Source organism: Passer domesticus, chromosome 18 (genome assembly GCF_036417665.1).
Source record: "Passer domesticus isolate bPasDom1 chromosome 18, bPasDom1.hap1, whole genome shotgun sequence".
NCBI lineage: Eukaryota > Metazoa > Chordata > Aves > Passeriformes > Passeridae > Passer > Passer domesticus.
Genome location: NC_087491.1, coordinates 5612823 through 5633250, shown reverse-complemented (window position 1 = coordinate 5633250; position 20428 = coordinate 5612823). Strand labels below are relative to the sequence as shown.

At 50.2% G+C, this 20428-nt stretch overlaps 1 protein-coding gene and 1 long non-coding RNA gene across 3 annotated transcripts in view; both read left to right on the top strand.

The window, feature by feature from the left end:
- Positions 1 to 20428, top strand: part of ASTN2 (astrotactin 2) — a 319347-nt gene that overhangs the window by 136177 nt on the left and 162742 nt on the right. For both annotated transcript variants that reach the window (XM_064393831.1, XM_064393833.1), the window contains exons 8-10: positions 2135 to 2219; positions 2361 to 2435; positions 2868 to 3005. In XM_064393831.1, the coding sequence (XP_064249901.1) occupies positions 2135 to 2219; positions 2361 to 2435; positions 2868 to 3005 (298 nt within the window). The remainder of the gene's footprint in view (positions 1 to 2134; positions 2220 to 2360; positions 2436 to 2867; positions 3006 to 20428) is intronic.
- Positions 13555 to 15284, top strand: LOC135283271 (uncharacterized). The gene is made up of 3 exons (XR_010349118.1): positions 13555 to 13769; positions 13897 to 13933; positions 14700 to 15284. It is a non-coding gene; the product is annotated as an uncharacterized LOC135283271 (long non-coding RNA).

Here is a 20428-nt window from a genome sequence, read left to right as displayed (position 1 = left end):
GGGAGAGGGCAAAAGCTCCTGAGGACCTGTAAGAGCACAGCAGGTTCTGCTGAATTTTTTTGGAAGCCCCACTAATTGTTAGTTCATGGTTCTTGACAGAGGAATAGATCCTAAAACATCTGACCCAAGGCGATGGAGTCCTCTGTATTCCAGCCCACTGCAGCACTCAGCTGATCCTGTGCTGGGAGCCTTCCTATCCAATTTCCAAAACTCTGCCAAAGGGGTGTAGATCACGCTGGGAAATCTGTGGGAAGCTGATCCCCACTCTCTCCTGCCCTGGATCTCCTCCCCAGCTGGTGCCACCACTTGCCCTCTCACTTACTGAAATAAACCTCCCAATAAACCTCCCAATAAAGTCTTGAGCACCGGCTGTAGCTGCTGAACCTCCAGGATTGGAGTCGATAAAATCAATATTTCCCCTGGTTGATAGAGTTCCTCCTTCTGATGCCAAACTGACGGAGCAGTAAACAAGCCAGCAGACAAAATAAACCCTCCTGCACCGTGGCAAGGGGGTTCACCACCCAGCACCCCCAGCCATAGATATGGGGGAGGTGTTTGGGCCATGGGATGCTGACCTCTGTCGGTGTTTTTTCTTTACTTGCTCTAATTTCTGTGGCAGGAGCTCAGAGTGAGCCAGTGCCCCAAGACTCCCAGCTCTGCTTCGCAAGCACTTTGAGATGTCTCTCATTTGCAGAGCACATATTTGTTATGTAATAAGCGCCAGGAATTAATGATCCACAGCACGGCTGGGGAAACTTGCGTACTAAGCACCCAAGGAAAAAATAACTTTTCTTTTTTTAAAATCACTGATGGAGCCATTAGGACCCGCGTTTTCCTGCACTGAGACCGCCCCAGCCCCCGGGCACAGCAGAGCCTGAGCAAGGCCAAGCGCTGCCATCTCTCTCCCAACTCTTTCCCTTTGGAGCAGCAATGTTCCTGCAGCTCCTGTTATGAATCATGAGGTTAGCAGCTTTTGACAGATCATAAATCAGTGCTTCGAAGTCGCTAGGACAAATCCCAGGACATTTAATCTTTAATATTAGACGCGTTTGAGGCAGTGAATATTTCATGAAGGTGCTGTTGCATTTTAGCACATCATTAGCCGTCTCTTTTTCCCCCCCACTCTTTCCTTTTTTTGCTGCCTCTCCCTTCCCAGGCATCTCTTCCTAAAAAATCTCAGCGGCTGAATCCCCATCTCGCTTCCTCCTGACAATAAAGCTCTTTACTGTAATCCTTGTGAGGCATTTTAAGAACTTGCTTAAGGAGGAGCACGCAGGTAGCTGCCAGTCTGCATTGCCACTGTGAGGGGGGTCCCCACCTCCCCAGCATCCTCCCCGGGTCCCCACCTCAGCAGTGTTTACAGCTCAGCTTTGCTGCACCGTCAGGCACGATGGGGAGAGGAGGGGAGGGTGGGGGGAAACACTGGCAGCAGCTTGTAGCAGAAACTCCACGTGCAAATCCAATTAATCTTTTGATTTTGCTGTTTCTTGCTCCGGGTTATGTATTTCTACCAAACACTGAATCAATTTGGGCCAAGTGCAGTCGGGTTTCTGGTGTGGGAAGTGTCTTCTCCTGCTGTCAGAGAGCGGAGGGGAGCAGGGTTGAGAGCCCCTTGCTTGTGGGATGGGGACACAGCACGGGAACTGTCTGGGGAGGGTGGAATTTGGGGGTTCTGCATCTTTCAGTGGGAGTTTGCACTGCAGAAAACTCTGCTCTCTTATCCTGGTGCCAGATGGCAGAGCAGATTTGGGAAGGGGATGTGGGATGGGTTTGTGGGGCCCACCTTGGGCATTGCACAGGGTGGACACTGGAAGGTCAAGATCCCTGCTGAGGAGTGAACCCCTGGCTGCAGGACTTCACAGGAACACAGGTTAAGGACAGACCTTCTGCATCATGAAAGCTCATCCCCAGCTCCTGTGGGTGCTGCATCATGTAATCCCCTCCCTGAGAACAGCCACGGGTTTCTTACAGCTTTCCACATCTTCTCCACACTTCCTGGGGGTTTCTGGAGTCCAAAGTGCTCCAGAGGCACAGGAGGGACCAGAGATGGGCAGCAGGGGAGGAGGTCCTGACTGTGCAGTCACTGCCATGCCTCTGGGCCAGAGCCATCTCATGCTTGCCTGCTCTGTCCTAGGGGAGTGCAGCTGCCACGAAGGGTACGCGCCGGACCCCGTGCATCGGCACCTGTGCGTGCGCAGCGACTGGGGACACAGCGAGGGGTGAGTGGGGACACCGGCCTGGGGGGATCTGCCCCGGCTCCCCTGGTGGTGAGGAGCCCAGTTTTCCTCCCCCTGAGTGATCACTGTGCCTCTTGCCCAGCCCATGATGGGCTCAGCTGCTTGTGCCCTCTCTCCTCCCAGGCCCTGGCCCTACACGACGCTGGAGCGGGGATATGACTTGGTCACGGGAGAGCAGGCGCCAGAGAAGATACTCAGGTGAGTCTGAGGAGGGTTCAGCTGGGACATCTGGGAAGGGAGAGCCACGAGGACCTCCCAGTGGATGCATCCTTTTGGTCAATCCCAGGTAATTCTTGTGCTGGTGACGGGACAAGTGTCATTTGTCTGTCACAGACCTGAAAGATTTGTCCATTTTTAGCAGGCAGAGAAGGGTTCCTCTCTTGCCCCTTCAGCAAATGTGAGAACAGCATGTACAGAAACTCCTCCTGGAATAAAAAGGAGATTTTTTTCCCATCTCCGTGTTCTCCTATCACATCTCAAGTCATTTCTCTCCCATCTGGCTTTCAGGACAAGACTAAATCACTGACTTATCTCATGGTGCCACCACTGCTCTGCCTGCCAAGCAGGAAGTGGAGGGCCACCATTCCCTGTGGACACTGTTCCTGTGTGACATGATTGTTCTTTTTCCAGGTCCACCTACAGTTTGGGTCAAGGGCTGTGGCTGCCAGTCAGTAAGAGCTTTGTGGTCCCCCCCGTGGAGCTTTCCATCAATCCCCTTGCCAGCTGCAAGACAGATGTTCTGGTGACTGAGGATCCAGCAGATGTCAGGTAGGAAGCAGATTTCTCGTTTTCTTCATGCTTGAATGCCTATACTGCTCTTTAAATTGTTATTGAGGATGCAGTAATTTCTGTGATAATAGGTTTGATTAATTTCCTTCCAATAAGAAATCTGATGTGATTGCTCTCCAGGCTCTTTGGGCTGATGGGTCTAGGCCAGGCCTGAGTGTGTAACTTTGAAATCTGCCAGTACAGGCAGGTGAATTGGTAGGAACCTGTGGCAAGGCAGTTTGAGAGTGCCTTAAATGTAATGTTGATTGCAGTGCTTAAATGGATGCATTTACTGGGATGGAAGGGCTGTCATCTTTCTGAAACTCATACCTATATCACATCCACCTGGCCACTGGTATCTGCTGGGATGCTCATGAAGGGTGAAAGGCCATGTTGCTCATCCAATAATTATACAATTAGATTTTTTTTTTCTTTCCTTTTTGGAGTTCAGTGAATACCTGGACATTTTGCTGATCACCTTGGTGGTGGTTATCCTCTTTGGTCTGGTTTACAAGGGTTTAAATGTAAATTAAAAGGGTTTAATTCTGAAGGTATTTAGTGTGCATTCCCCTCTCTCCTATTAAATTAAGATTGAGCATGTGACTGTTGGGTGCCAGGGAGACTCCAGGTTCCCTCCCTCCCTCCCTCCTTCCCTCCTTCCCTCCTTCCCTCCTTCCCTCCTTCCCTCCCTCCCTTCCTTCTTGCTGCTTTCTCCTGTTGACTCCAGACACAATTTCCTGACTTGAAAATCCTTGGTTGTATTATGAATCATCTCCCTGGGCACCAGCAGGATCCTTGTGTCCCCCCGCCCCTTCTGTCTTGTCTTTCCCCAAAGTGATGAGGAATGGATTTCCATTCTTCTGTCCCATCCTCTTGGCAGGGCTGTAGTTGAAGCAAGTGCCTACAAAAGCTATGGCAGAGCCAGGACTGGCATCCAAAAGATGTCCTCACTTCCAAGTGTGTGTGTTTTTGTTGCTAATTAGTGCTTATTCCCTTTCCTGTGAAAAAAGACAGTGGTACATATCCATCACACTTTGGCTCTTTTAGGGCCTTTGTTTTTCTTGTCTGCAACAACTTCTGCTTTTCATTTGAGAGAGGAAGGGGTTTATGCTAACATTTTCCAAGCCAAAGTGCCAAGAGAACATTATTTATTTCTTTCCTCCTCACATCTTCATTAAAAGTGCCTCAGTGAAGGTAGAGGCTCAGAAGCTTGTTTTCTGCTCCAGTGCAGTAATTGTCTCTGGGCACTGCTCCTTGTGGAAAAGTCTCTGTTGGGATGGATAAATGCCAGGCAGGAGGAGGGGAGGTTTTGGCACAAGGCTGTTGCCTCCTCCCCTCATAAAGGGAACCTGAACTGAGAATTCTAGGTATAAATATTGGAGTGGCTCAGGTAGAATAAGGGAGGTGTGAGTTCACGGCACTTGTATTTTACACACAGGAGTTGCTGAATTATTAAAACTTTAATAAACGCAATAATAAATATTTGATGTTGAATTATGGAAGGTTTCACAGATACAGTGAGAAGTGAAAATCAATCTATTATTTCTGCATTAGAACTGAAGTACTTCTCAAATGAGCAGCTGCAAGCTCGGGATCCTCAGCACCCTGGGGTGGTGGAACCCTCTTCTGAGGTTCTTGGGCGCTTTCATGCAATGGCAAAGGTACTTTCAGAGCTGCTTACCTTGTAGCCTCTTTGCCTTACCTCTGGGCTGACAGAAGCAGCTTCTCAGGGGAGAAGTTTTGGTGGTTCAGATGTTCGGGTGGTGATCCAGCAGGTCAGGTGATCCAAGGTGTAGGTGTTCAAACACAGCCATCCCTCCCTCTGCCTGAAGGGGTTTCCTGGCTTTGGGACTGTGGCAGCACTGCTGTCCTTCCATGCAGAGAGCTCCTGCAGGTGAATCATTTGGGTTGGAAAAGACCTCAAGGACTGAATCCAGCCTGTGACCAATCCCCACCTTGTCACCCAGACCAGTGCACTGCGTGCCAAGCTCAGTTACTTTTTGAATATTTCCAGGGATGAGAATTTCACCACCTCCCTGGGCGGCCCTTCTAATACTTGACAACCCTTTTCCAATGAAGAAACTCTTCCTGAACCTGCAGTGCTTGGGCTTTAATACAGTCCCATCTCCATGCCACGGGGCAGACCCTGGGCTGTGTTCCACCAGCTGCAGCACCCGCCGTGCCCCGTTTGCTGTCCTGTGTCACTGTGATGGTGGCTCAGTGCTGTGTTCCTTCTGTGTCTGTAATAACGAGCGTGCTGCATTCCTGCAGACCTTTCATTAGTCTGACACCTTTGGCTCTGGGGTCACTTGTCTTGAAGAGTTTAATGGAGGGAAATGGCAGAAAGCCTGCTTTGGAGAAAACAAGTGATGAAGTCTTTACAGCTCAGCGGGTTAAAGGTTCAAATGTGGTCTTGTGTTTTTATGAAGATGCTTGAGATGCAGAGGGACAGGTGGGGCTCGGCCTTTCAGCATCTCTCTGGGGAAATGCTGCCTCCACTGCTGTTCTCTGTGTGTTTCATTGCTGGGCAGTGCAACAAGCTGTACTTTGGTGGATGGGAATGAAGGGTCCAAACCTTCCCCTGCTGCAGCCAAGTCATTAGAGAAACTTCCAGCAAACAGGAGCCAACAGGTTTCGTGCAAACATCCCCCCTCAGGATGCTCCAGGGGCTTCAGGGGACAGGACACAGCAGTGTGCAAAACTTGGTGCTTGGCTGTGCGTCATAAATTAGGAATGAGAGTGCTTAGAGTTAATGAAACTTGCATATATAATTTATCAGTGACCATATTGAGCATCCCTTCCTCGACCCCAGAGTCTGATCCTGCACACAAAGATGGCATCAGTCACAGCCTGGGACTGTGACAGCCACGCTCACGGTGACGTCTTTGTTCAGATGAGCTTGGCCAGCAGTGCTGCAGGGCTGTCCTCACAGCCTGGGGTCCCAGGCTGGGCAGACTGTCCTGGCAGCACATCCCCAGCCAGGACAAGAAATACATCCCAGTCCCACCTTGTTTTGCTTGTTTTCAAGTCCCTCTTTGCTTCCCTTCCCATCACTCTCTCTTACCTGCATTTCTCCCATTATCTGGTGTTAAACACAGTAGTCTATAACATTTTGTTAAACAAATTACTGCTAGGTGTTCAGTCCTTCTGCTGGCCTTCCCTGGGCACCTTGCCATCTCTGCTTGAGCCTTTGGAAGGTAGAGCTTGTCCTGTGGGTCAGGAAATGCTGTAGTTGTGGCAGTGTATGGGGAGGACCCACAGCCACAGCCCCCAGGTCCTGCTGCCCCAGCACCGAGCATCCCTGCAGGGATAATAAAATCATCCCTGCAAGGGATAATAAAAGTATCCTGCAGGGGGTAATAAAAAACATCTCTGCAGGGGATAATAAAAGCATCCCTTGGGGCACACACAGCTGTGGGGGACCAAGAGGAGAGCTGGCCCTGGGGGCAGAGCACAGCACTGGCAGAGGCCCAGTGGTCACGGTTCACTGTGCCACCGCTCTGCAGAAAAGTTGATAATTTCTGTTGAGCAGCTATAAATCAGAGGCACGAGCCTCAGCTGCTGCCTGACATGACATACAGCTCTATCGTTATGGCAACCATAGAAACAAATAAAAGCCTTGCCTTCGCTTGACAAGCCTTTGAGATGTCCTGATGGAGAGACAAGTGTTCAGCAGCAGAATGAATTCTCTTGAACTCGCTGTCGATTTATCTTCGTTTTGCTCCCAAGTGTGCCCCTTTGCTCTCTGAATTCTTTGCCAAAGTACAATCAACTGGATTTTTTATTTCTACTTTTCCTTTATTTGTTTGTTATTTTTTTTTTTATTTTCAATTCTCTCTGAGGCAGAACACTCTGCTCCCCCTCTCTGTGCCCTCATGAGTCCTGTCTTCTGTCAAGGATGGGAGCAAGGCTTTTTCTCCCTGCCCATGGCATTCACCATCTCAGCCATGCTGTGCTCTTGCAGCCTCACTGCTGCCCCAGCCTTACAGGCATTTTGAGTGGTATTTTGAAGGGGCTTTGCAGTGATTTGGGCACTTGTGATTTTGCAAGTCCGTGGTGATCACTGTGGTGTGAGGCTCCCTGGGAGTGGAGGAGGATGAAAAATGAAGTGGATGAGAAAGGCAAAGGGTATCTGGAGAGTGTGGAAACAGCTTTGCTGTCCCTGCTGTTTGCAGCAGCAAAACTCATCTGTCTGTGCCTTAACCTCCTTCCTGTTCTGCAGGAGCACAGATGAATGGGTGCAGCTGCAGGTGAGCATCCCTCAAGGTCAGGAGGTCCTTGAGGTGGGGTGGGATATGGCAAGCAGGCGGAGGGCACCCTGCCAGCTCTTCTTGCACCATTTGTGCAGGGGATACCATGGGAACTTGACCTTTTTTCCCTTATTTTCTTTCTGCTACCCCCCTGGAGCAAAGCAGACTGTGATTTTGGGGTGCTCAGTGCTATGGGTACCCTCGGCCAGGAGCCTGGGGCAGAAGGGGAGCCCCTTTTCCAGGCTGTTCCTGATCAGGGGTCTGTGGCTCTCCTGCAGAGTCCCCTGCTCCACTGGGGGCAATAAAAAGGTGTGAGTGGCTGCAGTCATGGCCATGATGAATGGACAGCTTTGCATGATGGAGCAAATTGATCATTGCATCATCAGGCACAACTTAGTAATTTCTGCAGAGAGGACAATTCATTACTGTGCACATCACAAAGACACCCTGTCCCCACAGATAATGTCCCTGGGCTCTGCCCTGTGTTTCTTATCACCCCATGAGAATGGGGTGTTGTGGTGTCTCTCAGAAAGTGGTGGAGAATCATCTTTTGGAATAGAGGCAGCCTTTGGCCTCGTCCCCTGGAGAGCAGGGACAGATGCTTTACAGAGAGGCAGCCATCAGCCCCTGCCCTGCAGCTGTCAGCTGAGCTTCATCCTGGCTGCTTACCAGGATTTTTCCTCCTCCCTGCCTCCCTCTGTGATTTATGAGAGCAGGTTAGAAGAGTCAGGTACGTCTCACTTCGCCACGGGGTGACTAAATGGAGATGTAATCTTGCAGCAGCCACCGAGGGCTGTGAGCAGCAAAATAAGAGAAATAGGGGAGAGGTGTGATGGAGATAGAGGGGAACCTCCCCCCAAAAAATTGGAGCTGAAATCACCCAGGAAGGATCTAGGGTAGGTCAGAACTGAAATGTGGATCAAGCCTCTGGGGCAGTGCAGGAATTTTACTGCCCTCAACCTGTCTCTTCCTGGTCCATCAGCAGCCTTGGCACCCTTCATGCCCAGAATCCAGGGAACATTTCAGCGTTCCCTCAGTCCAGGCTTTTAGTAACTCCTGCTGCAATAATGCTGAGCTTCACTCTCTGTGCTCTGCTGTGTGAACTCACTGCATTTTGAGGTCTTAATGCTGTGCCGTAAAACTGCACAGAAAATGATCAAACCTCTTAGGGACAGGGGATGTAAATTTGGGCCTGGCTCATGGGCAAATCCTTCACAGGGAGCACCAGCTACAAGTTTGGCAGCTGACTGATTACAGTTCCTCTTGTCCATGGTGCTGCAGAGCCCAGGAGGGAAAAAAACCCCAGCGAGTGAACAGATTTTGTTTATATGTTTATTGAGACAATTAAAAATACCCCACACTTGCCAAATCTGCAAACGCTGTCTCACACCCAGAATGATTCCCTTTGATGTCTCTGGGATCTCCTGCCACAGAGAAGGGTCTGGCACTGGGCTCTGTAGCTTCTCCACATGCTCCATATGGATCTGCTGTCGTAGCTGTGTGTCCATCCACCTGTCCGTGGGGGATCTGTGGGGAGCAGGATCCTGCCAGGGCTGAGACAAGCAGTGCTGCTGAGGGTTTGGAGGGGGAGGCCGGGCTCTAACACACTGTGAATGCTTAGCAGAAAGGGTGATGCAAGGTAGCAAAATCAGACCTTGGGTTCCTGTGTTGAAAGGTGTTTTTCCCTCCCTGTTTGATGTTGTTATTTGTTTTTATGTCACTGCCTTTGCTTTTTGTTAAGCAGCGGCTGGAGCGTGCTTTGTAGCTGCCTGTTCAAAGCACAGCCCCTTGGCCTCTCTCTTTATACAGCCTCTCTGTACTATTTTTCCTGAATTACAATTTTTTACCCCTATTTGAGTTTTATTACCTTTGCTTTTGTTTGCATTTCCTGCCTGAGAAAGGGACTAGAAGGATTGCAGGAGGAAGGACCAGGCAGCTCCTACCCTGGCCCAGACAGGGTGCTGGGAGGATGCCTGGGTGGGGCAGTGACACTGGAAAATGCCTTTTCTTCACTTATTTCTTAATACAGCTCAGTGGAAAGAACTGGCACTATCAAAAAACCAGTTCTGAGGAGATTTCAGTTGTTTAAACCCCACCTGATGTGGATGGGATCTAGTCTTCCTTTCCTGTTTTGATTTCCTGTAACGATTGCTAGATCACTTCAGCCAAAGGACAAAACTAATAAAATTCAGTGGAGCCAAAATGTTCCTGGGAGTGTGCCAGGAACCTGTGACAGGCTCCACAGCCAGGGAGGAAAAACCACCTCTGTGGAGATGACAGGAACGGAGATGGACACAAGCAGGGCAGCTTTGTCCTTCTTTTTAGGGCACTGCAAGAAGATACTGTCCCTTGCAGGCTTGGAAAGGGCTGGCAGCTCAGGGAGAGTCCCAGACTCCCTTTTTCGATATGGAAGAGAGACCTCCAGGTTGATTTTTATGGGGATTTATTAATTGCTAAAGGCAAAAAGGGGATGCACGTGCTGCTGCAGGGGAACATGGTCTCACTGTGGAGGGATGAGGGACGGCAGCTCAGGCCAAGGGGGCAAAGCTCCTGTTTGATTTTCACCCCAGGGCAGCCAGGGCTGGGCACAACCAGTGACCCAGGACGGCTGTGCTCCATGAAGACAAGTGAAGTTAATTAGTTTCTGCTCCTGCTCCTCAGCAGCAGAGGCAGGGTGGTGTTTCCACTCCTCAGTGCAGTGCCCTGCTGCTCTGGCTGCTGCCCTCCAGAGATTTTCTCCACTCCAGGTCTTGGGGTGATTTATTAGGAAAAAATGGCCTTTGTGGCTTTAGTGCAGCACTTTCCAGGCAGCTCAGAGTAACTTTGTTCATGCAGTGCTGCTCCTTCTCATTCCACATTTTCCAGATGTAAGAGGGATGCTCTGCAGACCCTCCCTGGCCCTCTCAACTCCAGGCAAAGGAGCAAAATTAGCTCAAAGTAAGTTAAGAAGCAAGGAGAAGTTCAATTCATGGCTTACAGGCAATTCCAGTGTTGCCAGGGCAGGAATGGTGTGTCCTGTGTGGCCTTGCCCACTGGCTCACAAAACCTTTTCATGCTTTTTAAAGGCTGGATCAGACTGAAAATCCACTGCCCTTTGCCTCCACTCTGCACAGATTTTGTATCATTCCCCTTTTGGTCTGTGCATTTGGTCTCCTTTTCTGGTTTAGGTGTTTTGAGTTCTTGTCAGGACTTTTTCCAATCTCCCCAAAGTGGACTGCTGACTGCAGAGCCAAAAGCAAAATCTTTGACTTTTTCCTGCTGCACATGTTTTAGTTCTGGCAATCTGGGGGGTGATGATGCTTTCCCAGGCTCTTTGCTGGGAAACTTAACTGTGTTAAGCAAAATATTGTTTTCAGGGACTAAATCAAAGAGCAGTACAAAGCTGGAGAGGTTTGGAAGGAGGGCTGGGGAGTGAGCGGGGGGAAAATAACATCAAGAAAATTAGGTGAAGCTTTGCAAAAAAATAATCCCATCTTGGGAATTGCCCTGCTTTCACTGCCTGAAGAATTACTGTGCCATAATCAATTCAGCTCTTGATGTTTCCTGCGGTGTTTTTGATATTATGAGATGCTATTGACTGCAACCAAGTGCCTTTTATCAAAAGTTAGATGGGTGCAGTTGGGGACCCACTGCCACAGGCTGTGCCACGCTCAGAGCTGGACTCAGCAGGGCTGATCTGAGTGCAGGCTGGGCTGGCAGGGCTGAGAAGAGGGATGGGGATGGACCACGCTCTGTGTGTGACCTATCCAGTATCTGTTTCTGTTCCAGCAGAGGGAACAGAAGGGGCTCACGTGGAGCAGGCTGCAGGGGAGGCCTGCAGGGGATGAAGAGCCCCCAGTTGCTCTGGGACACGTTCAGGAGTGTTGGCTCAGCAGCTGGATGAGTTCTGGGGGAGAACCCACTCCTGCCTCCTGCAAACAGGAGGCCTGAGCAGTGCAGAGCAGAGTTCATCCCAGGTGCCACAGGGCTGGGTAGCTGCATGCAAACTGATTTTTCACTTTATGTGCAAGGCAGAGCTGTCCTCTGTCTGTCCCAGGCTGGGGAGTGTCCCCTGCTGCTGCTCTCCCTCCTGGCTGTCCCCTGTCCCTGCCTCCCACATCCATCCCAGCCCTGCCACAGGGCTCTCTCCCAGCAGCAGCTCGTGGGGAGCTGTGCAGAACCCAGCAGCACACAATTAAACCCCAGCTAATACTTCCCAGCTTCTGCTCAGGGCTTAGAGTGACACAAATGAAGCAGCTGAGCATTAAGGCAGGATGCTGTGTAAATATGCACTGAGCTTTTGCAGAGAGAAGTCTCTTCATTCTCTTCAGTCCCCATTTCCTTTCTTTTTTATTTTTTTTTTTTTTTAAATCAGTGTGTATCAAACACAGACAGGCCAGAGCTGGAGGTGTTAATTCTGACTGGGGGTTTGGACTTTGGGTTCTCTGGGGCCAAAGTTGAGGAGTTTTAAAAGAGTTATGATAAAGGTGTGATTGAATAGATAAACAGCTCATCAGCTGATGGACTCATAGAAGCACAGAACAGTTTGGGTTGGAAGGAACCTCACAGATCATCTTGTCCATCCCCCCTGCCCACGGTGGCTCACACTCCCATTCCTGCTGGCTCCTGAGGGAAGGACAGCTCTGGGGACAGGGATGGCCCCCTGCTTACCTGAGCCAAGGATTCAGCACTGCGTGTGTTGGGAGACCTGGCTGCTTCTCTTCCCTGCAGGAACTTCTCAAGGACTTCAGGGAGGAGCAGATCATTCCTGCCTGACGTGACCATAAGCAAATCCCAGCCAACCTGCCTGGGCGCTGGGAGCTGGGTCCAAGCGGAAGGAGAACTCCTGAGTTTGTGTTGATTCACCTCAGTACCAAACTAGGGGAGTAAAATGACTTTTTTGGAGGTAAAAGCCATAATTTTTGCCTGAACACAGCTGATAACTGATAGAGGAATAGCATTGGCAATGCTAATGACCTGAAGGGCTTTTCATGGCATCTCACTGGGAGCTCAGGAGGGTTACAGGGTCCCTTCTTCCTGTTAAAATTGGGATATGCTGCATCACAGGCAATTCATTATAAATGGAAACCTCCTCTTTTTACAGAATCATAAAATACCAGCTTGGAAGTGGACCCTGAGGAATTATTGAAGCTTGCTTTATATAAAGGGAAAAGAAAAGGAGTGTTTAGTATGGAAAACTTCACTGCAGTAAAAATAGCACCTGGCTTGCTTAAAAAAGCACAAGTGGGCAGCAGATGGACTTGGAAGCAGCAGGGGTAGCTGGGTGGGGGGACACCACCTGTAACTGGGGAGCTGCAGTGCAGATCTGCTGCTTTCCAGGGTGGAAAAGAAACCACAGAAAATCCTGCCTCGGAATGGGAGGGACGGGAGGCTGCTCCTGTGGAGGCTGGGCATTGTCCTCCATCTGCCCCTGTCTCTTGGTGTCATTCCAGCTGTGCAGCTGTGGGTGACAGGGCACTCAGAGAGTTGGGAGCCTTGCCACAGATACTCCTACCACCTCTCCTCACACACACATCTCTCCCTCAATGACCAGGTCAGGCAGAGCATTCCCAGAATAGCCCAAACAATCTCATTTTTGGGGAGGGAGTGGGTTTGGCTGTGCAAAGCCCACAGTGATGTCCCTGAGCTCTGACCTCTGGCAGCAGCTGTGACAGCAGGTCACCTGCTAAAATGGACTGTGAGTTGTGCAAGGTTCATCCTGTCTCTCCTGGCTTTCCTGGTGGGAGCAGGGCTGGGAGAGGTTTGGGCTGGGAAGGCTGGAGCAGCTCAGAGGGAGCTGAGCTGGTTTGCAGGGCCAGCACAGCGTCTGCATTCAGCATCAGTCCTGCAGGTCTTGGGTCAGGCACTGCCTCAGAGCAAAGCCACTGAAATAAAACCCAACAGCAAGGGCTGGGTGACCTATTTAGGAAATCCAGGGCTCTGCTTGGACTCAGAGCTGCACAGTCCTGGCAAAGTCAGCCCCACAGTTCTCAGGTGGATGAGCTGAGGGTGGTGTGGCCACTGAAGGCAGAGGAGGCCACACCTGAGGGAGGGCTCTGCCACAGGGACAGCCTCCACAGCCCAAGGGGAGCAGGGTCTGTGCTGCTCATCCCTGCTTTGGATGCAGGAGCAGGACTCTTGGGCATCTTTCAATGGCACATATGTGCCAAGGAACTCAGGGAATTGTAGATCCCTGCCCACCCAGGGGGATGGAATTAATGGGACAGCCAGAACACGGGTCACAGACACTGCTCTGGGGTGCTCTCAGTTGTCCTGTGACAAAATTTGTTTTGATGGGATTCCCTCTGGCTTGGCCAAGATGCTGTTAGCAGGAGATGGCTTTGGCACTGAGGATGGCACTGGGCACTGCCCCACCCTGCTCTTGATCTCCGGGCTGGGCAGTGGGAGCCTCGTGGGGAAAATAATCCCTCTGACTTCAACACAGACAGACTTTGCTGCCAAACTCCTCCATTCTCCAGTGAGATCATTAGCGTGAAAATCAAACAGGATCAGGGCCTGAAAGGCTTGAGAAATGGTACAAAAAGCTCCCTGTCACATCTCCCAGCACAACTCAAAGGCTGTTTTTGTACACTCTCTGGGCCACCTCGTGGCTTCATGTCAGTCCTTATCCACATTCCTTTACTCATAACTTCCATGCACAGCTCTGTGAGGTTATCTGCTGAAGTCCAGACAGATCAGGTATTTTCCTTTCCTTAAAAAAGGGAAAAAAAAAGTATTATAACAGAAAGATAAGGGGTCAATCTGATATTCTTCAAAATCAAGAAGTAGTCATGGAGGGAGGGGACAGGGACCAGCATGTCTGGCAGGAAGTGTCCCCCCTGTGTCACTTGTGCTGCCTGGGTGTGTCTGTGGATGGGACTGACCCCTGTGGGAATGTGCCAACCCCCGGCTGGGTCCATGAGCTGCACAAGCTGCCATTGGCACATCCAAGAGCTTCCAGAGCTTCCACCAGCTTCAAGCCCTCCTGTCCGACCCCATCCCAAGGTCTCTGGTCCCCTCAGTGTCCCCTCCCAGTGCAGATCCCCCCTGGAGTCCCCCAGGCAGGAGGAGTTCCTACCTTTCCTGGTGACAACATCAATACCAGTGGCTTCCATTAATATTCTGGGAATGGCAGGGAAGATTGACTGCCTCATTAGCAGGCATCGTGTGAAACTCTGACAATAATTAACAACTCAACGGTCTTATTTGCTGGCCTATCACAGAAGTATTCAATCAAAAATGTAATTTGCTCGACGCTCCCATTTACCATAAAAAGAATATTCCTTCAAAGTTTTAAATAGACTAATTAAGAGGGAAGAAATACAGGGGAAAAAATTATTAACAGTATAGTTTTAATGGGAAATTACTGGAGCGTATTAATAATGCAATAACCATTTTTAACAGCTGTCTGTCAGTTTGTGGGCCGGGGTAATTAAATTAGTCACTAAAGGGTCACTCAAATTAGGTGCCAGAGAGCTGCACCAGGACTAACGAAGGCACGCCAGGAGAAATGGCACGAGGAGAAGGGTGAAATGCTGATGGTGAAGTCAGAAATCCCCAGGGACCCTGCAGAGGTGGGAATCCCTGGCCACACGAGGCAGCAGCACCTGCTGGGTTCAGGTGTGCCAGGAGAGGGGAGGAGCAGGGCGCAGCTTTGTGCTGGCAAAGGCTGGAAAACAATAAGGAGGAATAGTCTTCTGTGAGCATGAGCATGGCCCGGGGTGGCCTCCGTGACGTCTGCTTCAGCCTGATGCTGCTCAGGTTTTTAATCTCTTTCCCAGAGCCAGAAGGCAGCGATGCAGGGGATTTTTGGCAATTTCTTTCAAGGCTTTTATATTCTGCGGGTTTCAGGCTTGCGTTCCCCCTTCCTCCACCCCTTTGCCCCTTCTGAAATGAATTGCAGTTAATTTTGGATGTTGTTGAGCCTGGAAACACATCTTTCTTGCTGCCAGCCCATTAAAAAAAATATATTTACAGTTCCATAAAGCAAAGCCAGCTGCCAAGGTAACGTCCTGCTGGCTCCCTCGTGTTCCAGGCACAGAATAAGGATTTGGAGAGGTTGGATTTGGATTTGCTTCTGTGAGTACAAGGAAAATTTTAAGCCCAACAGAGAGGTTTTGACCTGAGAAAGTCATTCTGTCCTGCCTGGGGAGGTCTTGTAGGGAAGCAGGGTGCCCAAAGGACCTGGGGTGCTTGGGTTCAGGGTCAGGGAATGCTACTGCAATTCCATTTCTTTTTTCCCCTCATTAATCAGGATGTGGGTGCCTTTGGGTCTGAGCAGGAGGGGATTACACCTTCCAGTGTAATTTTTTTTAAGATTTCACCCACTTTCTCAATTTTGTATTGAAGTAGGACCTTTTCCGTAGTATGACTGTGTGGAAAAACAATTGGCCACAAAGCAGTAATCAAACCCTGGAGGAAAACCTTCATCCATCAAGAGGTACCAAGCAAAGCGGTGCTTGGGGCGTTTGGAGGGCAGAGAGGTCTCTGAAACCATGACCTACATCATGCAGAACAAGGACATAAATTTCCATATATTGGCTGTACATTTGGGCTTTTTTGGGCAACTCTGCTGCTCTTATTTTACATTTTCTCACCCTCAGGACCTGTAGGTGACAGAGGGGATGGCAAAGCCTGTGGGTTCCCCTGAGAGGTTTCGATTTTCATCAGTCAACAGAAGGGTTTTTCCATAATTCTTTTTCACATCTTCCCCATTTGAAACTTAACTGTTGAGATGCCCTGATCTCCCTGAAGTGCTTGGGGCTTTCCCCTGCTCTTTTTCTATCATTAAGACATGTATAAAGCTAGAAGTTGCTCTAAGTGGGTGATATGGGCAGAAAAAGTGCTCCACATGGCACATGGGAGTTAAATACTACCCAGTGGAAGCAGCCCTGGCTCAGCTTTTGACTCCTCAGATCACCTCAAGAGGAGAATCCCAGGTGAAGGGAAATAGTAAAACCCACCAAAACCCACCAAAACACCCCAACAACAGAAATAAACCTGTGCCCACCCTTCCTGCAGCCTGGGTGGCACTCGGGCAGAGGCAGGTCCTCCTCTCCCTCCACATGAGGGGGAATTACAAGCTGTATAGATTATTTTAATGGCCGTATTACTTCCAACTGTGCCTCCACCATCTGTTCTTCCCCAATTACAGATGCAGAAACCCAGCATGTTTCCCCATTCTGGCTGTAGAGGATGAAATACAAGCTTTGTAAAAGGGTGTATATTCTCCCAACAATGCAGTTGGCACCTGTGAAGTTTTCCTGGTGCTTCTGCCAGGTTGGGATGCTCAGCCTGGTCCCTCTCCTCTGCATCCCAGCCCATTCCCCTGTCCATGGTGGCAGAGGGAGCTGTTAATAAAAGGAAGAGGCTGTTTTGCTACAAGATTTGTCTAAGCTGTGTGGGGCAGTTGAATTATTAACGCTGACCAAGCGTCTCAAGTGCTACAAAACTCGACAAGAACCTCTTACCTCTGGCACAGTGATAAACAGGATTGAGGCACGGTGGGAGGGAGGGAATTAAGATAGGACATCAAAGACTGGATTCCATCAAGTAAATCATGCCATTGCTCCAGTAAAAGAGCCCCTAAATGTTTTATTAGGGATTTTCAACAACTACCAAAATTAAGATGGAAGGGATGAATTATTAAAAAATAGATTAACTAAAGCAGCTGCTGAATTAAACATGAAAGGTGCGTGTCGGGAGGAGCACAGCCACTGTGTGCTGCAGGCATCTCAGTCCTTCAGCCAGGCATGCTGGAAGGGTCTGGAGAGGGTGAGTGGCAGTGCTGGGGGCATGGAGAGCCACAGGCTGCTCTGCCAGGTCAGGACTGCAGTGCCAGGGCATGGAGAGACTGGCTGAGGGTCAGCAAAGCAGAATGCCAGGTGCTGCAGAAGCATCAAAGGAGGGGGTTCTACCTCGGGGGGTGCAGGTTGAAGGTGTGCAAGGGGCAGCCCAGGAATTAATGCTGGTCCGCTGTTAAATAATGCAGGGAATGTAGGTGGAAAAAGAAGACTTGCCTGAAGTACTTGAACCAGGATTTGAACTTCCTTTTCCTGTGTGTAAATCTGGTTTTGCCAACTCAAAACCACCTGTAGCAGGACAGGGACTGAGAATGGGGCTGGGACAGGGACTGGGGGTTGGCTCAGGGGTTCTGATGGGCACTGGGCAGCTGCTCCTCCAGGCTGGATGCTTATGGCATTGGATAAGGGTAAATGAGGGTTTGGAGGGGCCAGAGAGCCCCAGGGTGAGGGGATGAGTGAGGAGGGCTCCTGTGGCCCCTCCCTGCAGTGCCCCTGGGAGGACAGGACATGATTTGGTTGGTGCCAACATCTGGGAACAGCTGGAACAAGGGGTCTGTCCATGCCCCTGCATAATTAGGCCACCTTGCTCTGCCTCTGGTTTGCTTCTTGTGCTACACCTCTCCCACCTGTTAAAAATAGAGACAATCTCTTGAACTCTTCCTAAAGCAGTGTGATCCCAGTTTGGTGTTTCTGTGCCCTCACAGTACAAGCTGCTCTGCCATTCCCCATGCCAGGATATGCCAGCCTGTGCAGGTGAAACGGGGAGTGAACAGGAGGTGAAGAGATGCTGCTGTCTGTGGTTTGTTTTGTTCCAGCCCCCAGGAGGGTGGGAGCATTGCGGGACCATCATCTCCAAGAGCAAAGCACAAAAGGTGGTGGAAATTTCTGTTTGTCTGTTTGTCCCCTCTCTCTTTCTTCTTCCCCAAGATGTTCAAAGCTCTAACTTGGAAGTCTACAGTCAAACCCCTGTGAATGCCAGCAGCAGTGGAACTGCTGGGAGCAGTTCACAGTGTCTGCAGCAGCACTGCTTTAAGGGGCACTGATGGAACGAGTGGAGGCTTCATTCATAATAATAATAAACTGCTATTTTGTGGTTTTATGCTGCTTTTAATCTTCACAACTCAAAGGAACATTAATTAACTGTGTGGCACAGTGGGAGGCAGGTAGCTGCTGTTGTCCCCATTTTACAGATGAGGAGGCTGGAGCACTGGCACATCCTGCAGCCTGCCCACAGTCAGACAGTGTTTCACCCTCTGGGTCTGCAGATGATCCCAAAATGCCAGCTCCTGCTCGGAGCTTTATTCTTGGGAATGCTCTCCTGTGGCAGGGCAGACCCTCAGGAGTTTTGATGTCATTTGCATTTCTTTACATCCAGTTTGGTTTTGGATAGATGGAGGTGAATATTGCTGAAGTCAAATGAGAATCTTTAATATGAATTAGTCCAAATGCTGGAAGCAAGCTCCTTGCCCTCAGGCAAGCAGTCAGACAGTGCTCCAGCTCTGCAGTGCTCCTTCCATCAGGAGAAAAACTTGGAGAAACATGGAAAGCTCAGTCTTTGCTATGATCCCCACTTTTCACTAATATGTCTGGAGAAGCCTGTTTGGATGAAATGGCAAAAATAGAACCACTGACTGTTTTCCTGTTCAGAAATCCCCAGGTTTGCCTCTCCAGTGAGCTCTGCCTCCAAAAACCTCCAGCTTGATTCTTTTTCCAAGAGTCACATTTGCAGAGGTTTGCTTCTGCTGCTACTTATTGGCTGAAAAATTGGTGCTTTGGCCCTTGTATGTGTAGTCCAAGGGGAGTCTTGGCTTGTATTTTGGGTGAGGCTGTGGGTAATGCTCACCTCTCCTCGGGCTGGCATCGCTCTCGCTGCTGCGTGTGAAGTGAGTCAGGCTGAGGGATCCCCCAAAGACCAGTGGGGCTCACCCTGCCCTGGGCACTGGGGAGAGGATCAGCCCTCCCTTGCTCCCTGCCCACTCTGGGAGCCCTGCTGGTGCTCACACTCCCCTCTCTACCTGCAGGCTGCCCTGGACTCTGAGGGATCTCCTGGCATCCACCAGATCTTCATCCATTGTTCTCTGGTGGGTGGCAGGGTTTGTGGTGGGACCATGGAAGGCCATGTGTCTGTGTGGATGTTTCTAATGTCTTCTAAAGGAAGCAAATTACATTTTGGGCATCCTCCTCAGCCCCTCGAGGCAGACCTTGGATTAGCATAGAGGCTTTTCCATTTAGTCTTTTTAATTAAGACAGACACTGAAATAAAGGTGGTGAGTGAAGTATGATGTGCAGGAGAAGGAGGGTGGTCCTGCAGTGTGCAAACATGCTCTTGTCTTTTTTACCCTCTTTTTTAATCTGCTGTCATCAATCTCCTGTTGCTAAATGTGCAGCTGGAGAGAGGGTTCCCAGGCAAAGTTCCTGCTGATGGATTCTGACAGATCTAATCAGGCAGGGATGGTGACGACCACGTCCTGCACCGCTGTGAATTGTGGTTCAAACCTAATATCCTTCACCATGACACTCTGTGGCAACTGAAACAAACCTGATGGCTGAGATCTGGTTGGCCTGAGGGGAGGAATGCTCCCATCACATGCACACCTGCCTGTAGCTCTCATCATTGCCTGTGGGACTGGCTCCCTGATGCATCCCTTGCAGCCTCTGCCATCGTGCAGCTCTGCTGCAGGCCTTTAATGTCTCTCCCAAGTGGTGTTTTACCTGTCTGATGCTGTGGGTGATCTCAAGGCCTTACTCCTCCATCTCCCTAGCATCTATTACAAGCAGTTCCAGGGCTGTAGGCTGGGACTGATTTGTTGGTGCTCAGGAGTAGATTGGAGCACCTCTAGGTCTGCATCTAAGCTAATCCACAAGGCTGCCTTCTCTGGCCATTGGAGATCTGCTCTGTGGGGCATGGATCAGCTATCTTCACTGCCCTAGGGCAGGGGGATCATGCACAAATGAGCAAATTTCTCCCTGTGAGTTTGGAGGAGCCCAAAACAACCAGTCCTGTGTTTGTCTGTGGATGAGCTGAATCCCATGCTTGGCCTCTCAGGTCTGGGCAGGGTTGGTCTGGCCACTCCAGGACCAGCAGCAGTCAGGTGTCAGCCCTGCACAGGCTGGGCACCCGTTCTGGACAAAGCCCCTGGCACCTGCAGATGCGCAGTTGCAGGAATGCAATCCCCTGTCATCTCATATCAGGGTCTGGGTCTGGGATCATCTGTTTTAAACACATCAGACCCAGTCCCATGGCACAGTTCCAAGCCTTGGCAGAGCCAGCACAACTCCTGCCTGCCAGTGCTGAGCTCCCAGGTGAAACACCCTTACATGGGACACAACCATGCCCTGCTTCAGCCTCTCTGCCTTTAACCCTCTCCCCTCCTCAGGCAAATGATGATGT